At 46.4% G+C, this 19,692-nt stretch overlaps 1 protein-coding gene across 1 annotated transcript in view; it reads left to right on the forward strand.

Annotated features, from left to right (window-relative positions):
- Window positions 1–19,480, forward strand: part of LOC145392114 (putative neural-cadherin 2) — a 613,300-nt gene extending 593,820 nt beyond the window's left edge. Inside the window, exon 19 of the mRNA XM_080266567.1 lies at window positions 19,306–19,480. Within this exon, the coding sequence (XP_080122693.1) occupies window positions 19,306–19,480 (175 nt within the window). The remainder of the gene's footprint in view (window positions 1–19,305) is intronic.
- Window positions 19,481–19,692: the final 212 nt, after the last annotated feature.

The following is a 19,692-nucleotide window of genomic DNA, read 5'->3' on the forward strand; positions in this document are numbered from 1 at the left end:
CGGTCATCCCACCCCACGCCTGATTGCGACATAATGCTGTCCTTGCCATCTATCCGCATAGGCTGAAAACTTGCTGCCCCAGGTTGGTTACATTTTTTATACAATTGTGAGCTGCTTCCAACATTTTTCTCATTTGTTCATTCAGATCTTTCTCAGTTCCTAGCGTCACTAACTCCAGAGTTCCGAGTAATCGCCAGCTAGTTCAACTATGGAAGTTGGGCTACCCCTGTGGAGACCAGAAGTCGCATATTTTCTATGTGACTTCTAGTCTCCACAGGGGTAGCAATTTCATTGCAGAAGGCCAATATGTCACTTTTGATTCATGTGAAGTTCGTTCGTCCGCAATCTCGACCCTTTCTAACAGGCAACATCTTGGTTTTCAGGCAGTCCTACCTAGTTCTTTGGTACCAGTGTACCCGTCCTTTGACGTTCATCCTGAAAATTTGACTATGGTGTCTGAGCGTTTGAAGGTGTTTTCCTACTTTAATGACAGTGATGTCCATGTGTCCTCTGTCCCGTTTTTCACACACCCTCATGCATTGTATCCTACGATTTCTGTTCCTATGGTGGCATTGTTAATCACCGTCTGTGTCTTCTGCTGGTGTCTTAAATGTCTAGAAGATCGCCTTCATGACATACTTGAGGCATCTGGACTGGGAGTTGTTCCACCAACCCTTGTCCCATGAGAGGTTAGCTAGGTTGTATGATTATGTTACTATATATTCTTACTGCTCTGCTAAGTTTTGTCGGACTGAAGACAATTCTATTTTACGTTGCCGAGCAGTGTACCAATATCACGAATATTATTCTAGGGTAACCTTTTTTTTTTTCTGCCTTATATACTTTTTCATATGCAGTATATACCAAAATTTTATTGCGTTATATACTAACTTACATTTGAACTGTGGTTATCATTATACAACCATAGTGTATTGTAAATCTAGGCTATACCATTTACGACTTATCAGTTCACACAGATATTGCATCACATAGCTGTTGCTTCACATAGCATGTCAGCATAGAAGCAGTGGAACCTTCCTTGCTTACTCAGCTCTCTTTCCCACGCCATGCAGTACTTGTGGGATCAGTCCAGTTTAAGCCTGGGAGTGAGGGCAGGAACACGTACTTCTCCAGCACTCGTAGACTTGGACTGTATTAAGTTCAGCGACCTTTCTGTACAAACTGTAAGTAGGATTGTTAAAGGTTCAACTTTCTTATACCAGAGTTTATTTAACCCCGAAATACTGGATTAATACAGTGCTGACACAAGTCTGTTTTTATAACTGTGCTAATTGTTAAAATTCCTAGGAGTGGGAAATACAAATAACCCCAAGAGATACAGTGATTCATCGCCAACGCCAGCTACCAGCAACAACGCATGGACGTTGAAGGACCTCGCATAATTATTCATCTCTCCTAATTAAACGTGCCAGGTCGTGCTTGTCGTGCCTGGTACATCTACGGAACGTTATTTCCTCCACTGGAGAATGCGTCCAGTTAATGCTTAAGGGTGGAATCAAAATTAGAGTTAGTAGGAAGTACAAATCTTCTAAAAAAGGTTATATTCCCAGCTTTACCCCCGAAGTATTTGTGGTATCAGATGGGTAAAAGACAAGCAGACCAACATACAGACTGAGAGATATGGACTGGGAAGAAATTATTGGAAGTTTTTATGAAGAGAAAATGGTGAAATATAACATCCAAAAATATGGCTAGATGACTGAAAGTCTGACAGAGATGATGGATGCTGCCATCAGGATTGCTTCCTGTGCAATCTTACCCGGTGATTGCAGCAATCAGGAAAGATAATCATGCAATCAGAGTTGGTGATTGCAGTAATCATGACTGGTGATAACGAAGACTTGGTCTTTGCAGCAATCAGGATGTGTAATCATGCAGTCAGAGTTGGTGGTTGCAGCAAACAGGACTGAAGGTCGTGCACTAAGAGTTCTTTTTTTTTTCCTTTTATAAGTTTTTTTTTTTTTTAATGTGTTCGACACTGGGCATAGGCTTCACAGCCTGCTCTCAAGGCCCAGTAGTCCTCCTACATCCCATACACCTCTCTACATGTCACCACTTCGGCGCTAACACCCACCGTCCATATTGAATACATGCTAGGGCTGTCTCATACAGGACTGGTGTATTGGTATTAGCGGGGGTATTTTTACGACATGTCGGCGGGTCTTCTGGTAGATCAGTAAAGTCTGATTTCATGAAATTCAAATCCTTAAACTGGTCCCTGCCCCAGTGGGGATTTGAACCTGGGTCCGGTAGGACTGCAGGCCACCTCTCTACCAACTGAGCCAAAGTATATGATATATGTTGATAGTAAGCAGCAATCTGAATTCATTAAATTGAGAGAACAACTTTAATATCAGTTTGGAAATATGATATTAGGTGATCAGTGTTAAAAAAAATATATATATGACTGAGCCACTTGAAAACCAGCCATTCAAACGTCATAACCTCAGCCTCCTGCCATTCAAGCAGCACAGCATTGGGCAAACACCATAACCTCAAGTCTGTGCCATTCAGCCTCAGCTACCCTAAAACACGTCAACTCTTATTTTCACCTCACCTTAACGAAGTTTTAAAGTTGGAATGGTTAGCACATCAATACTTGAAAGTAATGGGAGCACGTCCGAAGGATTATGATCATGCATCAAACATAAAACCTCATAAAGATGGTTAGGATATACAGTGGGTGGAAGTGGCATAGATTCTGAAGAGACGCTGAACCGGTAACAGATTATGACTATAAAACTTGTGTGGAGATTATGCTGAAAAAAAAAAAAAAAAAAAAAAAAAACACGATGAAAACATCATATCAACCAAAGGAAGTAAATACCGATACATTATAAAACTGATATATGATATCTACTTTATTCGTTAAAGTGGCGTACCTAATAATCACAGAATACTCTAAGACAGATGAAGGGTGTAGAACCTCTATTATTCTCCCGTCAGATCCAAATGCCTTTTCGACCGACATTGTCTACCACTTTTAGCGATGCAGGCTGGCAACACGGATGTCTTCAAGGAAATACACGCTATTAATGACGAGCTTCTGAGGTTGGGAATACGATGAAAATATATTAAGAAATATTTTTCCATTAGATGGAACATACAATATACCTGTCACAAGGTTCAGCTAAAAAACTGGATCATGCCATTAATCACCAGCTACTTGTAACCCTTAGAATCGTTCTGAGAAAGACTGAAAATATAATTTTGCAACTGCCACAATTATAAATGGATAAAATCATAAAAGAAGTTCCCTTCACCCTACAACTGAGTGAAACTTAGGTTACACAGTTATCTAAACATGATGGCTTCCTCTTGTCTATATCCGCTATACTAAAGAGCAGAGGGTGTCCTCGGTTCCCTCGCTAGTGGTGTTACTCTATTCCTTAAAAAAAAAAAAAAAAAAGATAGATAATGAGCCAGCTGATAAACAGCTAACAGAATTGCAAAAATATAACTGAGCGATGGAGTGGAAAGGAAAGAGTCAAGTTCTAAAACCATACTGTAAACAAATGGCAGTGATGTTCTAAAACCTTCACCTCAAAAATTGGCAAAGGCATTAAAACACACACACACACACACACACACACACACACACACACACACACACACACACACACACACACACACACACACACACACACACACACACACACACAATGGTTAAGTATTCCGTATAAAGCACCAAGTCGGTAAGCATTGATAAGATTCATGATGAAACATAACATTCATTGTTTTCTGGGGATATACATAAGATACACCCTACCATCGTCCTCAGAGCAACAGGAATGCTATATATTAACTTTCATTTAAATACGAGATCCTGGTACTCACTGGACATGCTGGTACAAACAGTCAAAGAAACTATGCTAATATTTTACCTCTTTTGGAGCTATTCCTCCCCTGGAATTCGAGGACTATATGAAGTGTAACCGTCCATACTCAGCCTTCCGCATCCGGCAGTTAAACGTTGTTATCTGTGTCTTTCTCTGTGGTTTGAATGTGAAGAAACTTGTCTGTCTCACCATTCTGCAGGAGCCGTTTTTCCATCTTAAAAGAATGAGCTTTAACTTTTTCAATATCAGACTGGGCATTCGAGTGCGTCAGCAACAACGAGAACAGTGAGGTCCTCCTGGAGTGGGATTCACGATTCTCGATAATGAGGGTAACTTCAACATTACCCATTAGAGGTTGGCTAATGTTTATCCTCAAGACCCGAACGATGTGGTTACTAAAACTTATGTCGATAGTGAGGTTTCTGTAACTGCCGAATGTTATGGGACAAAGATCCCAAGTCAGCATGTTGAATATACGAGTGCTGTAGAACAACTGCATGAGTCACTCCCTGCCTAGACACCGTCTGATGCAGAGCTCTGACCGTTTTCCCACTGGTGCTGGACTCAGTCTTATTTACTGGTGGCGATTTTTCGCCTTTTTGCTCAGCGTTTACTACCTTAGAGACTTAGTCTCTGGCACTGAGAAAGGTTTTTTAGACGTTTTTCCAGGTTTTCCTGGGACTTTGTCTCTGTTTGCCTGTGTGTGATTGGCAGTGTGTTAGTGTTTTTTTTTTTTTTTTTTGGCCTGCCGTTAGTGTCCCTCACTGTAGTACGACGCTGAACCTTGAAGGGGTGCCGTTAGGGCACTTCCATGAAGGGGGGTCTGTAGGGCCTGGTTATAGGAGGCAGTGAGGGCGGCTCTGTTAGTTTAGGGAAGACCCGAAAGGGGCAGTGGCGGGGCCTCCCATCGCCCTTTAGAGGGCGGGGAGCATAGGTTGCCCGTCACTGTAGGGACCTTGGCCACTTTTGCTGTTTTTTGTTTGTGCTGTTTGAGTGGTTGTGTGTGTGAGGTGTGTGTGTGTGTGTGTGTGTGTGTGTGTGTGTTGACTGAGTTTTTCGCTGCTTGTGTGTGCAGCATGAAGGGATCTTGCATCCCTAGGCCCCAGGGGCATTCCCGCCTCCCGCTTCCTCAGTCGAGGCTCTCCAACCCGTGTCCTGCTACAGGCACGAAGCGGGAGCGTCATTTTTCAGACTCTAGCTCCCACTCGTCAGCTCACGAGGTTTCTTGTGCTGACCCCTCTCTACCTAAGTCTACGGGAGTGGTACCTCGCTCGCGTGGTGCCTCAACCCATTCTGCTAAGGCAGCCCGCCGACATGAGGCTATGGAGGAGGTTGCACCTGCTCCACCCTCTCTCTCTTCCACCAAGGGCACTTCAGCTTCCCTACGTGCGGCTGCCAGCCCTACTCCACGGCAAGGCACCCCTGTGAACTGAGCCCTCAGTCCGCAGCCTCGCGCTCCCACCTCCGCATCCTCTCACGAGCCCAGGCCGGCTAGGTCTGCTCGTATTCCCAAGTGGCTGGAGGTCCCGTCGGAGGCTCCTGCTGCTACTCAGATCTCCCCCTCTTCTAATCCTGCTCTGCATGATGATGAGGGTTTCACCCCCGTGGCACGCAAGGGATCGAGACGTGGTTGCCAGGGAAACGGCCCTTCTCCAGCATTACGTACTGGGCCTCCTCTCAGGGGTCCCCCTGCTGCCCGTCCCTCTGTGTCAGTAGCTGTGTGTCCTCCGCTCCGCTCTGCATTCCCAGCGTTCCGTGTGCCGGTCCAGGACGGGCATGCGACGAGTTACGACGCCGTGGCTGCACTAGAGCATCACCTGCCAGGGCTACGCTGCTCCAACCTGATAGGACGGGATGGAAGCTCGGTGTTGGTGCCGAAGGATGAGGGAGCTTACGACCTCTTGAGAACAGCTCTGCAGGATGAGGCCTCCCCTGTCAAGCTAATCGAGCTGACGCCCGGCCAACAGTCAACGAAGGCAGTCGTCATGGGTTATCCCTTGCGGATGCCTATGGAGATACTGCTACAGCACCCTCAGGTCGAAGAGGCAACCCGCTGCCAGAAAGCGCGGACCAGGGAGGAGACTCGACAGGTCATCGTCACCCTGCGGGGTCCTCTGATCCCTGTGATCGACCTGGGGAACTGGGGAGAACATCACCTTCGCCCTTTCACCCCGGAGCCACTCCGTTGATACAGGTGCCAGCGATACGGGCACCACAGAGCCACTTGCAACCGGGCCACAGTCTGTGGGATGTGCAGCGGCCCGCACAAAACGGAGAGGTGCTTGGCCAAGTTCAAGGCCAAGGAAGCTGTCTCTATCTGCTGCCCCAACTGCTCGGGAAAACATCATGCGTGGCACCCCAGCTGCCCAACCAGAGTTGCACTTGTCGATCGAGGGCGAGAACGCCAAGTTACCTGGGTGAAGGAGAAACAGGCGAGCAGCAACAAACCGGCACCTCCGGGAACTTTCATTTGGGGGCAGCAACGCCGTCCAGCAGCGACTGCACCCCCAGTGCTAGACGAGGCAGCGTTTCCGCCCCTCCAACCTGCTCTCACTCGTCACACGACGACTGCGGAGGTCCATCACCCTCCTCCCCCCCCAGTTCGGCAGACAGTCGAGGAGTTTACTCCACCCACGCCCCACAACACGGGCTCTCCTCTCATAGTCTTCACCAGGGAAGAATTGCGTACGCTGGGGACGGAAATTGCTACAAGCTTGGCTCAGATGCTAGGGACGCTTCTCGGCAGGCCTCTGGAAACGGCACCATTGGTACAGGCTGTGAACGTCATCGTCGACCAAGTGGTGGAGGCAAAACAACACCCGTGCTCTTCTTCCCTGGTACCTCCTGCATCATCTCCCACACAGACAACTGTGGAAGAGCCGCTACCCACCCAGCTTCCTCTGCCTTGCCCTCGTATGCCAGTCAACATTCCTTCGGGGCTCACACCAGCCACAGCTGCGATCAAGGAAGAGCGCAGGGCCCTTGGCCTCCAGACAGATCATCCCCAGTGCCAGACACCGCTGCCAGCCTCCGAGTCCTACAGTGGAACTGTTTAGGGGCATGAAGCAAGCTTGCCCACCTTCAGTAGGCGGCTGCCAGGGACCGCCCGTATGTAATTCTTCTGCAAGAGACCCTGCTCCCGGATAATACCACTTTTCGTCTCTCGGGTTACACCACCCATCTCCTTCCGTATGTTCGTGGCGTTACACGGGGATGTGCCGTTCTGGTTCAGGACCACATTGCGTGCACGGATTGTGAGCCCCCTCCTTTCTGTGGACCTGATGTGGAGGTCCAGGGCGTGGTTCTCCATCTGGCTACGTCGCCCCTGACGGTATATAATGTATACCGGAACCAAAGGGGCACCCTGGAGTTGGAAGACCTGTTCTCCCAGGCTGTCAGGGGAGCCGTGTACATAGGGGGCGACTTTAACGCCCACCACGCCTTTCTATCTTTGCCTCTTCAGTGCAGTGAAGCAGGACGGCACATCTCTTTGGTTCTGGAGGAGATGGGTGGCGTGTCCCTATTAAATGATGTGGCAGAGGCCACCCATATTGCGGGAGGTCGCCTCGATCTCTCCCTGGTGTCAGCACCACTAGCGGGCTTGGCGTCGTGGTCACTCCACCCCCACCTTGCAAGTGATCACTTTGCCCTTATTGTTTACCTGCCTCTCGCTCCCCTCCCGCCACTCCCACCCTCTCCACCACGGTGGGACCTACGCAAAGCGGACTGGATGGCCTTTGCCCGTGCTCTCACGGCAGCCTTTGAGACATCTCTTGCCTCAGACCTCGAGAGCAGACCAGATCAGGTAGCAAGTATTTTGGCACAAGCTGCTTCTCTTGCTATCCCGCTGCGGCAGCGCTCAACGAGGTGCTACCGAGACGGCTGGTTCTACTGCGACAGGGTCAAGGAACTGAACCGGTGACTCAATGCGGCACGCAAGCAGTACCGACAGCGCCGTACATCTCCGCACCGCTGGTACCTGGTTGCCATCACGCGGCATGTGGCTTCCGAGAAGCGCCGCCTTAGGGAGGAGGCGTGGATCAGATGGTGTCGTACCCTAGACTCTCACTCCACTCTCCGTGAGATGTGGAGGAGAATCAGGTCCGTCTCTGATCCACGCCCTCCCTCCCATCCTGACCCTGCTGCTGAGGCCAGCCGTCTTGCTCAGCACTTCGCTGACCGCTCTGCCTCTTCTAATCTCCCGCAGTCTGTCAGAGCCCTACAGGCTCAGCTGTCCGCCTCTCGCGCTGCAGCAATTCAGGCAGCGTGTGATAGGCCTGACCCTGCTGACTGTCCGATCACCAGTGGGGAGCTCCACAAAGCGCTGCAGCGCAGGGAGGACACTGCGCCGGGGCTCGACGGGCTTACATACTCTCTCCTGTCACATGCTGGAGATTGTGGTAGAGAACGTCTACTTGAACTGCTTAACCTCTCGTGGTCTGAGGGGTGTCTGCCGAGGTCGTGGAAGGCAGCTGTTATCCACCCAATTCCGAAGCCTCGTGATCCCATCGCCATGCGCCCCATCTCCCTTCTCAGCTGTGTTGCTAAGATGGCTGAGAGGGTTGTGCGGGCTTGGCTTGCTTGGCGGCTGGGACCGCTGCACCCAGGGATTTACACCTACCATCCAGGCAGGAGTACCACCCACTACCTCGCGTCATTCCTTGGGGAGCTGAGGGGAGGAAGGGGAATGGCTGTCTACCTCGACCTCGAGAAAGCCTTTGAACTGGCAAGCCCCACTGTAATCCTGGTGGTTCTTGTGGCCAGGGGTGTGGGAGGCAGGCTCCTATCCTGGATCCAGGATTTCTTTAACGATCGATCCGCAGGGGTCCGATTCCAGGGACACCTTTCCCCTTTTCACCTACATCCTAACGGCACCCCCCAGGGGAGCGTTTTGAGCCCTCTCCTTTTTAACATCCTTATGGAGGGGCTCTTAACTGTAGACTATGGGCCTGGCATTACCCTCCTCTGCTATGCAGACGATCTGGCCCTCGTCTTTACTAGGAGGGACTGCTTCACGCAGGCAGACTTGGCCCTTTCTCGGTTGCACGCCAAATGTACTGAGCTAGGGCTGAAGATTAATTTTAATAAGACAAAGTGTCTGCCCTTTGGACTCCGTCCCCCAGACTTTCCTATGCTGCTTGGGGGGCAGCAGCTCTCTCTTGTCACTGTCCATCAGTATCTGGGAGTCTGGCTTGACAGGGGTTTTACTTTTGCCTGCCATGTTTGGTACCTGCGGGAGCGTGTTTCCACCAGACTGGCTGCTCTCCGCTATCTCTCCAAGCGGAGTTTGGGGGCGTCGTACTCAGTCCTCCGACTGAGTACTCATGCCATCCGACCCCTGGTGGACTACAGTGCCATCTGTTTGACCGGACTCGCTCCACCAGTTTCCAGATCTCTGGAGGTTATACAGAACAATGCACTCCGTATCATGCTGGGAGCTCCACCCTGGACCCGGATTGTCAATCTCCGTATGGAGAGTGGTTTGCCGTCTCTGGCGCATCGTGTTGCGCTACGAGCGGCTGTCATCATTCTGCAGCTGATACGGTGCCGGCCCCACCTGCCTGTCTCTGCCCTCCTACGACATCTTTTGTGCCACCCACCCAAGCCTGCCACTCAGCGTGACTGGGCCCGGACTACAACTGCTGTTATTCATGGACTGGGAGCTGCTGCGAGCCTCTGCCAAGATCCTGACTCTCCCTTTCCTGGCTACACTGATCCACCACAATGGGACCCCCCTCTTTTTAAATTTGTATGCCCCTCTGAAGCCAAACCTCGAACTTCCATTCCTGCACTCCTCTGTCAAGAGGGTCTTAGTCGGGTTGCGGCTCTAGATTCGCCAGACTCAACCACTTATTTTACGGGATGGTTCAGTATCCTCTGATGGCTCTGCTGGGGTAGCCTTTGTCTCTGGGCAAACAATTGAATCTTGGCGACTCTCCCAGGGTGTATCCGCTTTCCAGGCAGAGCTTGCTGCCATCCTGGGCGCATTGCACCATGCTCATCACCATCATCACCGTGTCATAATTCACACAGACTCACTTTCCTCCCTTCAGAGGCTAAGATCTTTCTCCCTTAAGGACAAGGTCTTTCTTCTGACAGCGATTTTTACTTTTGCATCCCTTCTTGTCCGTAGGGGTGCCACTATTATTCTCCATTGGCTCCCAGGTCATGTTGGAATCAGCGGCAATGAGCGTGCTGATGACGCAGCATGCTCAGCTTGCTCGCTTCCTGACATCACATTTCAACTGCGCCCCAGCCTATCGCACGTCATTAGCACTCTCACTGCTACCATTAGCAGGCAGTCTCGAGAGGAACATCAGCTTTTGGTTACAGAAGGCTCTTGCTCTGCTACATGGTATGCCACCGCCACATCATATTCTCTTTTGTTGCCCTTTAAAGGCATACCCAACTATATTGTAGTGAGGCTCAGGCGTTTGCGTCTGGGGTTTCCATGCTACAAACAAATTGTCGGTACAGAGCCAGACCCGTGCACCCATTGTTTGGTTACATCTGAGGAGCCACTTATTAACTATCTTCTTTACTGCCCAGCCACTACCATGCTCAGGTCTCACCCTGACACGACTTTTGCTCGGACAGGGGATGATTTCATGGATGCCGCTGGTATCGTTGCAAGTGCTCCTTTACAATTATTACTCACCACAGTCAGGGAATACCCACCCCCTCGATAATTCAAGCTCGTGCAAGTTAAGCGCATCTCTGACGGGCTCTTTGTTTACCCTTGTCCCAGCATTGCTCGGACGAATATCACAAACAAAAAAAAAAAAACTGCGTGAAAACCTGATAAGCAAATAAAAGGACTTATTATAGATATATTTATAGGGGAAGATGCCTTGATTGATGAAGATTTTCAAGGAGAAATTGAGCAACTTACTTCGTTAACATCCAGACAGCAAGAGTTCCACAAGGTTTGCGATCACTGCCTTTAAAAAAATCATAGGGCTCAACTGGCTTATCATCAGCAATAATGAAGCTATGGATGCTGTGCTGACCAGTAAGATCGAAAGAGTACAAGGCATTGCAGAATACTTTATATCCGAGCTTGAACCCATTAAGACTTCGTACATCCCCACCGCGAATTTCTAAACGGTTCTGGACAACACCAAGAAGCTTATACACAATCATGATAATCATGTAAAAAAGAGTGACCTGGCAGCTACAACATCGAACATCCCCTGCAGTGCCCAGTGATCCTATTTTTTTTTTTTTTCGTAGAAGCAAATCCTGTAATGGATAATGTGATTGAGTAACGAGTCCATCCATCTTGGGATTAGAATGTTTTATCCTTATAATAAATATGTAAACAGGCAAGAGGTATTAAAACTGCTTGTCAAGCCTATGTTTTTGAAGATGAGTTTTTTTTTTTTTTACTGAAGATGAATTGATCAAGGAAAAACTACTTCGTAATATAAAATACCAAACACCAGATTTCAGGTGTCCTCCATTCATAAAAATCTGTCACAGTTGGACTTAAACTATTGAAGGTTGAAGTTTGGGAGGGAAGCTAATCTGGAGAACCGAGTTTCAAAGAGAAGCTGTTCTGGAAATTAAGGAATTCTGATAGGCAGGAGTTCTGCAATATAGCAGTGTGACAGTCTAGTCATGAATGCTACCAGCTATCTGTGCAGCATGGGGTAAGGCGCGGAGAGGTGGCACGATGGATGGAACTTCGTCTGGGCTTTTACCATAAAAATATTTGTAAAATAACACAAAGGAGGCATCATTCTGTCTTGCCTGAAGGTGAGGTAGTTCAGTTGTAGTTGCTGAGTTAATTTCTTATAACGCTGTTCAGAATTTTGTCCAGTTGTTTTAGTGCAACCTCTCCACATCCACTGCACAAGTGTAAGCAATATTCAAGATGAGAGCGTACGTGACTCGAGTAAAATATAGTTTCCTTCTCGTCGGATAAGAATTTATAGATTCTGTTCAATAAATCGATGTTTCTTGGAGCCGATTTTAGCAAATGCTTTTACGCGGGAGGATCAAGGGTATTATTAAGCGAAACCCCGAGAATTTCAGTACTTTTAGTGATAGGAATCCTGATTGCATGATGGTATTGTGATACCAACTCTAACGTAAGGCAGTGAAACTTGGACCTTGGTGGAAGGACACAAGTCAAGAGTGAGAGCAGTGAAAATGAGTTATTGGAGAGGAGGACGTGGAGTTACATGGAGAGACAGACTGACAAGCGAGGAAGTGAAGGAGCATTGTGTTGTGGATGTATATGTGATAGAAAGTGTTATGAGAGATACACTGAGGCAGTTTGGTCATGTAGAGAGGATGGAGGGCGAGAGACTAGCGATGATTGTATGTGAATGAGGTGGAGGGGAGGGAGGGAGTGGGAGACCAAGGATGAGATGGAGGAATGTAGTGGAGAGATATATGAGAGAGGAGGGTGTGAGCTGGGGGGAGGGTAGTGAAATGGCTGGGGACAAGGCGGCATGGAGGCGATTTGGTTGTGGCCACCCCTTACGAGATAAAAGGCGTCTGGCAATAGATAGAATATTTATTGCTCTGAAAATAATATAGAAATCAGGCAATATGTGCCTGGTAGTAAAATGAAAACATATTTAGCTTTCCTTGCATTAAATGAGACTGATATTTTGTCCCCACTCAGCGACTGAAGATAGTCTTGATTTATGGAGATTGCTGTGCTAAGTTGGGAGTTAGAGATATAAAAGTTTGTGAATGAGTGTTTACCTGTAAAGGAACTATGAAGTGTTGTCATCTGCATATGTGTGAATAGGATTATGGGTGATGGAAAAGAGATCATTAATATGAATGAGCAAAATCTATGATGTCTTGGACATTAAAGAGCTGAAAACCCAATACGGTCCTTCCTTACTCTGTACTCTAGTAGCCGATGGCGAGCTATTTCAAGTATACTTACCTGTGTGGTTGACGAATCGTTTGACTCAGGCTCATCTCAAAGATTTTAACGACAGCCACGACTTAAACTAACCAATCACGAATTCAAAGACTCAGATTTGCATATCTATCACCATATAGCTTTGCAATAACCTCCCTTGATTCACCACCGCCCATCAGTGCTCAGCACCACACCGTCCTAAACCCTCCTCACCTCACCATCTCGACTGAATATCATCCAATAACGCTATCCATCGGCGGCGTTTGCAGTCAATCGCCGCAGCATTCAGCACCCTCACGCCCACCTCTACCTGAGCTGCAGCCAGTCAACAGATAACCCCCTCCTGGCTCATAGCAATACGTTTTTCAGTTGGGGTGGCCCATGTGAGAGAAGTAGGGAAAAGGAGGGGGACCACTGAGCTCTATAGTATGGAGCGGCTTTCTCACTGGTAGCACCGCGTAATTTATGTAGCCACCGCTGGTGTAGCGGCAGCCATCTTTCACCAAGCCTGATGCCTGTGCTTTTTGTACTGAGCTGCTCAGTGAGTTTTTGAAAGCAGCTGATGATTCCGGAAAATATAGTGCCATGGTCCACTGTGCAGCTTACGGATACAAAAATGGCCACAGGAATTCATCGAAGAGAGATGGCGTTACATTTCACAAGTAAGAAATATATACTGTTGCTAATTCTATAACATTACTGCCCCCTGGGGTGGGGCGGGAAGATGCCTCCCCAGTATCCCTGCATGAATGAGACCACTAACAGGGGCCCATTTATCTCCAGTCTTTCTCTCCATGTCCTGTTCTCTTCTGTTCACACTCTCTTGTAGATATTTCCATGTTTCTTCCGGCCTTTATCAATCTGGACATTCGCTTTCATGACATGGATAGTCTAAGGACTTTCCACACCATTTCAACACCATCACTTCGACGTAAAACAGCTTCAACATCACTATCATTTCAACGTTCATACCACACTGTCTTTTCCCTTTCTGCCATTACCTTTCTCTGCCTTAGTGTCATAAAGATTAGGTTCTGCACTGCAGCAACCTATGACATTGGTTTATACTCATTGGCTAAATGTACCTAATATAATTCGTTGAACTAGGCAGAAAAAAAAATCTTAATCCATATATGTTTTTGTATTATAAGCGACGATTACATCTTTATTAATAACCACTGCTTAGTGGAATTAAAGTATTTGAATTTGAGTTTGAGTGCTGATGTTTCAATATGGTGGCCAAAATCACACGCTCGCGGCGGAGATAGCCTCTCCATACTGTACTGTAGAGCTCAGTGAGGGGGACCTACTCCAAGGGAGGGGATGGGCTGGACGCCTGTTTTCACTTCTGCTGGAGATTATTTTAGCTGCGTTGCCCTATTTTATTTTTCTTTTGTTTTTACATAAATTGTCTTGGCATTTTCGGATCGCGCGCGCACGCGCGTGCGTGCGTGTGTGTGTGTGTGTGTGTGTGTGTGTGTGTGTGTGTGTGTGTGTGTGTGTGTGTGTGCGTGCGTGCGTGCGTGCGTGCGTGCGTGTGTGTGTGTGTGTGTGTGTGTGTGTGTGTGTGTGTGTGTGTGTGTGTGTGTGTGTGTGTGTATCATACATTTCCCCAAGCTAATTTTTTTCGACTCACCAGTACAGACCATCAGGAGTCGACTGTCATGCTTTGCCATTTAAGAATCATAATTTCAGTTTTTCATTTCATCGTCATACACGCCAACAACTGCGAGAGGTTTAATGTTGCCAGAACTGTGAACAACCAAGATGGTGTCCAGTTTGTTGTAAGTAACAGACGTCTACAACAAGCAAGAAATATCTTAGACTCATGATAAGATTTCAGTTAAAAACACCTGTACTATTATCTCGACCAAAAATACCTCGAATAAATGGCTATTTTTTTTGTCAACGTCACTACCACCAGAAAGCACTAATTTCTCCCCCCCCCCCTCCTCTAGTAGCCCGAGTCGCGGCAAATGAGAGACCAGGCAATCGTTTTGTTTAGCACCACCTCTCCTTCTCTAAACCTCACCTTCTTTTTCTAACTGAGACTCAGCTGTCTGAGGCAACTGACAGTAGACCCTTTTCTGTATCCTCCTACTTTCTCTATACTTATTTCAAAGCCAAAGGTGGCTGTTGTGTATATATATGCATCGACTTATGTTGCTATCGTGTTCCTGAACTCGATTCTTCTGAATTCTCTACACTCTGGCTCCAGTTTCCCTGTCATTCTCTGACTAAATATATCTGCGCTGTTTACTTATCTCCTAATTCTACCGACTATCAAAAATTCTTTGACTATCTTACTTCTACGATGGAACACATTATATCCATTTCTCCTTTCCCTGAAATCACCATTCTAGGAGATTTCAATGTTCACCACCACCTTTGCCTCTCCTCTCCTTTCACTGATCCACCTGGTGAACAAGCCTACACCTTTTCTATCCTTAATGACCTAGAGCAGCTTGTACATCACCCTACCCATATCCCTGACCGCCTTGGAGAGAGCTCCAACATACTTGACCTCTTCCTTACAACCAATCCTTTTGCTTACACTGTTAATCTTTTCTCTCCGTTGGGCTCCTCTGATCACAACCTTAACTCCTTAACCTGTCTTATCTCTCCGGTACAGCCTGTGGACCCTCCAAAGAAACTTTGTCTGTGGCACTTTGGAGCTGCGGATTGGGAGGCCCTCAGGCAGTACTTCTTTGATTTTCCCTGGAATGATTATTGCTTCCATGGCCGGAAGCCATCTGAGTGTGCCTTGCGAATTACGGAGGTTATTCTCTCGGGCATGGAAGCATACATTCCTTTCTCATATCCTTTGACTAATTCAAGAAAGCCATGGTTTAATCACGCTTGTTCTAATCCCGTCCACATCAAGGAGAGGGCCTACAAAAGGTACCGGAGCCAACCCACCCCTGAATCGCATATTTTCTACGTTTCTGCCTGGAATCGTGCTAAGTCTGTTCTTCGCTCTGCTAAAAATAATTTCATCCATACTAAATGCTCTCAACTCTCCAACTCGAATTCTTCCCGTTCCTTCTGGCATCTTGCCAAAAACCTTTCTAACAACTTTACCTCATCATCCTTCTCTCCCCTTTTCTACTCTGATGGCTCTGTAGCTATTTCTTCTACTGATAAAGCAGATCTCTTCACTCAGACTTTCTCCTCGAATTCCACCTTAGACAATCCCGGTGCTGTTCCTCCATCACTTCCCCCCTCTGACTTCCTTATGGCTGATATTAAAATTTCTTCAGCTGATGTATTTTCTGCCATCACAGGCCTCAGTACTGATAAGGCATATGTGCCTGATGGAGTCCCTCCTGTTGTCCTCAAGAACTGTGCTTCTGTTGTTACACATTGCTTAGGCAAACTCTTTTGCCTTTGTCCATCAACTTGTACCTTTCCTTCTTGCTGGAAGTTTGCTCTCATTCAGCCAGTCCCAAAGAAGGGTTACCATTCCCAACCCTCCAACTATCGTCCAGTTGCTTTAACATCCTGTATCTCAAAAGTTTTCGAATCAGTTCCTAATAGAAACATTTTAAAGTATCTTTCCTATTACAAACCTTCTTTCTGATTTTCAGTATGGGTTCCATCAGGGACGCTCCGCTGGAGATCTTCTCACCTACCTTTCAGACTCCTGGTCATCCTCCTTTCGGGACTTTGGCGAAAGCTTTGCCATTGCACTTGATGTCTCAAAGGCTTTCGAACGAGTCTGGCATAAATCTTTAATTTCCAAACTGCCCTCTTACGGTTTCTATCCTTCTATCTGTGCCTTCATCTCTAGCTTCCTTTCTGGTCATTCTATAGCCGCTGTTGTAGACGACCTTAGTTCTTCTCTTAGATCTGTCAACAGTGGTGTTCCTCATGGCTCTGTCCCATCACCAACTCTCTTCCTTTTATTCATCAATGACCTACTAAGCTGTACATCTAACCCTATCCACTCATACGCTGATCACTCCACCCTTCACCTTTCCATTCAGTTCCCGCAACGCCCATCTCAACAGTTACTTCAACAAACAAGGGATGAGGCTATGGGACACCTAATGTCTGACTTGGCTTGTATCTCTGACTGGGGTAAAAATAATCTGGTTGTTTTTAATGCATCTAAGACTCAGTTTTTACACCTATCAACCCGACAAAATCTTCCACAGGTATACCTACTAATGTTTAATAATATTCAGCTTAATCCTGCATGATCTTTGAATATGCTTGGGGTTTCATTTACTCAGGACTTATCTTGGAAAGATCATATTACATCTCTTGTAAAATCTGCTTCCAAGAGATTAGGTGTGCTAAGCCAACTGCTTTCCTTCTTTACCCCTGCACAATAGTTTACTCTATATAGGGGTTTTATCCGCCCCTGTGTGGAGTACAACTTTCATGTGTGGGGAGGCTCTCCATACACAGCTCTTCTCAATAGGGTGGAGTTAAAGGCTTTCCATCTCATTAACTCTCCTCTTACTGACTCCCTTCAACCTGTCTCCTCATCGCACTGTTGCATCTTTACCTCTTTTCTATCGCTGCTTCAATGGTCACTGCTCTTCTGAACTGTCTCCATGCATTCCTCTACCTCTACGACGGATGCGTAGCACCCGTCTATCAGCAAATTCTCACCCCTTTTCTGTCCAACTCTCTAATGCAAGAGTTAACCGTTACTCCCAGTTCTTCATTTATGCAACAGGTCAATTCTGGAACTGTCTCTCTCTGTCTGTGTTTCCTGCGTCCTATGATCTCCAGTCTTTCAAACGCAGTGTGTCCAGGCATCTCGAAATGATCGGATCTTGAATTTGACTCTCTCTTGTACTTTGTTTTTCTCTTGGAGGGAATAATAATTGCGGGCTCGCGGCTTCTGGGTCCTTTTTCTTTGCATTAAAAAAAAAAAAAAAACTCCATATCCACCGCCCGTATCCCAACCCCAGTGTAAGCTTGGAGAAATGTGGAACGGCCAAAGGTGTTGATATCACAATGTCTCGATTGTTTTTACAGACACTCCGAAGCAGTAGGGGTAAGTATATAAAGGCATTTAATGTGTAATACTGTGCTGTTATGCACAGCATATGAGAAAAGCACAAAAATGAAAGAAGACTTATTATGTGTTATTGTCTATATACTTGTGTCTTATTTTACAAACAAGTATAGTATAGTGAAAAACATCTGTTGAAAGATATGATTTCGTTTCTCATACATTCTCGCTCCCACCCCCACCACCCTTCTCTCCGGGTTTCTGTCTTGTCTCCACCAAACGCCTCTCGTGCTCGCTCGTCGCCCACCCTCACCTATTATTGCTAACTAATATATAGCTAACGATGAAATTATCCGTCAGGTATTGATCATATTATCATACGCCTCTGTATTAAGCACCAGCAGTTCAGTACCAATACTTCGGTATACCTACCAACTATTTCACCCTGTTATAAGCTGTTAAGTGACATACGAGTACACACTGCAAGTTGGACCTTGTATTACAAGAACAAACGGTTGTTTATCGTTAACACAAGTTATGGGTGGTTTTGGATGTCCATTAAATCATATTAACATGGCAGTTTAACCATTACATTATAAAAACGATAGTTGTATGTTCCTGTCATTATTGGATGAACGAAACGAATCAGGGATCGGCTCTGACGAACCACAAATTCTCTGTTTTAACGAAAATATTCCGACCTCTTGGCACAACAGTGAGTCATTATGTATACGACTGAATGTGGGTCAGCCATATACATAATGACAGTGTCACTGTTGTGACAAAAGGTCGGAAAATTTTTGTTAAAGCAGAGAGGTTATGGTTGGCATGTATACCGAAGTATTGTATATTTTGTTGGTGCTTAAGACAAAGGTGTATGATAATATTAATATGATCAATACCTGTTGGATCATTGCATTATTACCTTTGTTAATGTTGGTGAACACAATGGATGGGAGTGGGGGACGAGAGGGGATGAGAGGCGTTTGGTGGAGACCGAGACAGGAACCCAGGGAGAAGGGTAGTGGTGGAAGTGAGAATGTATGAGAAAAGACGCATCTTTCAACAAATGCTATTCACTATACTATACTTATCTGTAACATAATATAGGGCGTAAGTATATAGACAACAATACATTGTAGGTCTTCCTTCGTTTTTGTGCCTTTCTCATATGTTGTGTATAACAGCACAGTATTACACATTAAATGCCTTTATATACTTACCCCTGCTGGTTTGGATTGTCTATAAAAACAATCAGGACATTGTAACATCGCCAGCTTTGGCCGTTCCACAACTATCCAACAACGCATACACTGGGGTTGGGGGAGGGACGGTGAATGTGGGGTGTTCGATCGCCTGGTCGCTCAATGGCCGCGACTCCGGCTACTAGTGGGGAAAAATAATTATTGCTTTTCCGTATACATGCTGCTTTTTAACGAAATGATCCCCAAATGATCCCCATAATGAATTTTATATATATATATATATATATATATATATATATATATATATATATATATATATATATCAATACACACACTTGTATGCCATTCTTTATATAATTATGTCAATATATTCTGCATCCATAGGTATGAGTTGAGCTTCTCTGTGAGTGATCCTCTACAAGGCCAGGTTGGTGTTGCTGCCAGTGTGGTGGTGCAGGTGGCATCAGTGTGGCCAGAGGACGTCACCAGGGCCTTGCCACTCACCCTCAACCTGTCGCCACACACACTCATCGCACAGGTCGGTCATGGATTCATATAGCTCTTTTATTGTTATGACTACAATTTTGTCGTGGATCCCCGCAACTGACATACGATGATATTGAATAGGCTGTTATTATTGACCACCTATAGTCAGTATTTATATTATTATTATTACCTTGCTGGGATGGAGTCCGACGAGGTATTATTTTTGGTTGAGTTTGATACCAATATGACGGAAAAACGGATGAATGATACAACATGAAACTTTCA

This window comes from Coenobita brevimanus, chromosome 21, assembly GCF_032717465.1.
Source record: "Coenobita brevimanus isolate Jiangsu-jjx chromosome 21, ASM3271746v2, whole genome shotgun sequence".
NCBI classification, from domain to species: domain Eukaryota; kingdom Metazoa; phylum Arthropoda; class Malacostraca; order Decapoda; family Coenobitidae; genus Coenobita; species Coenobita brevimanus.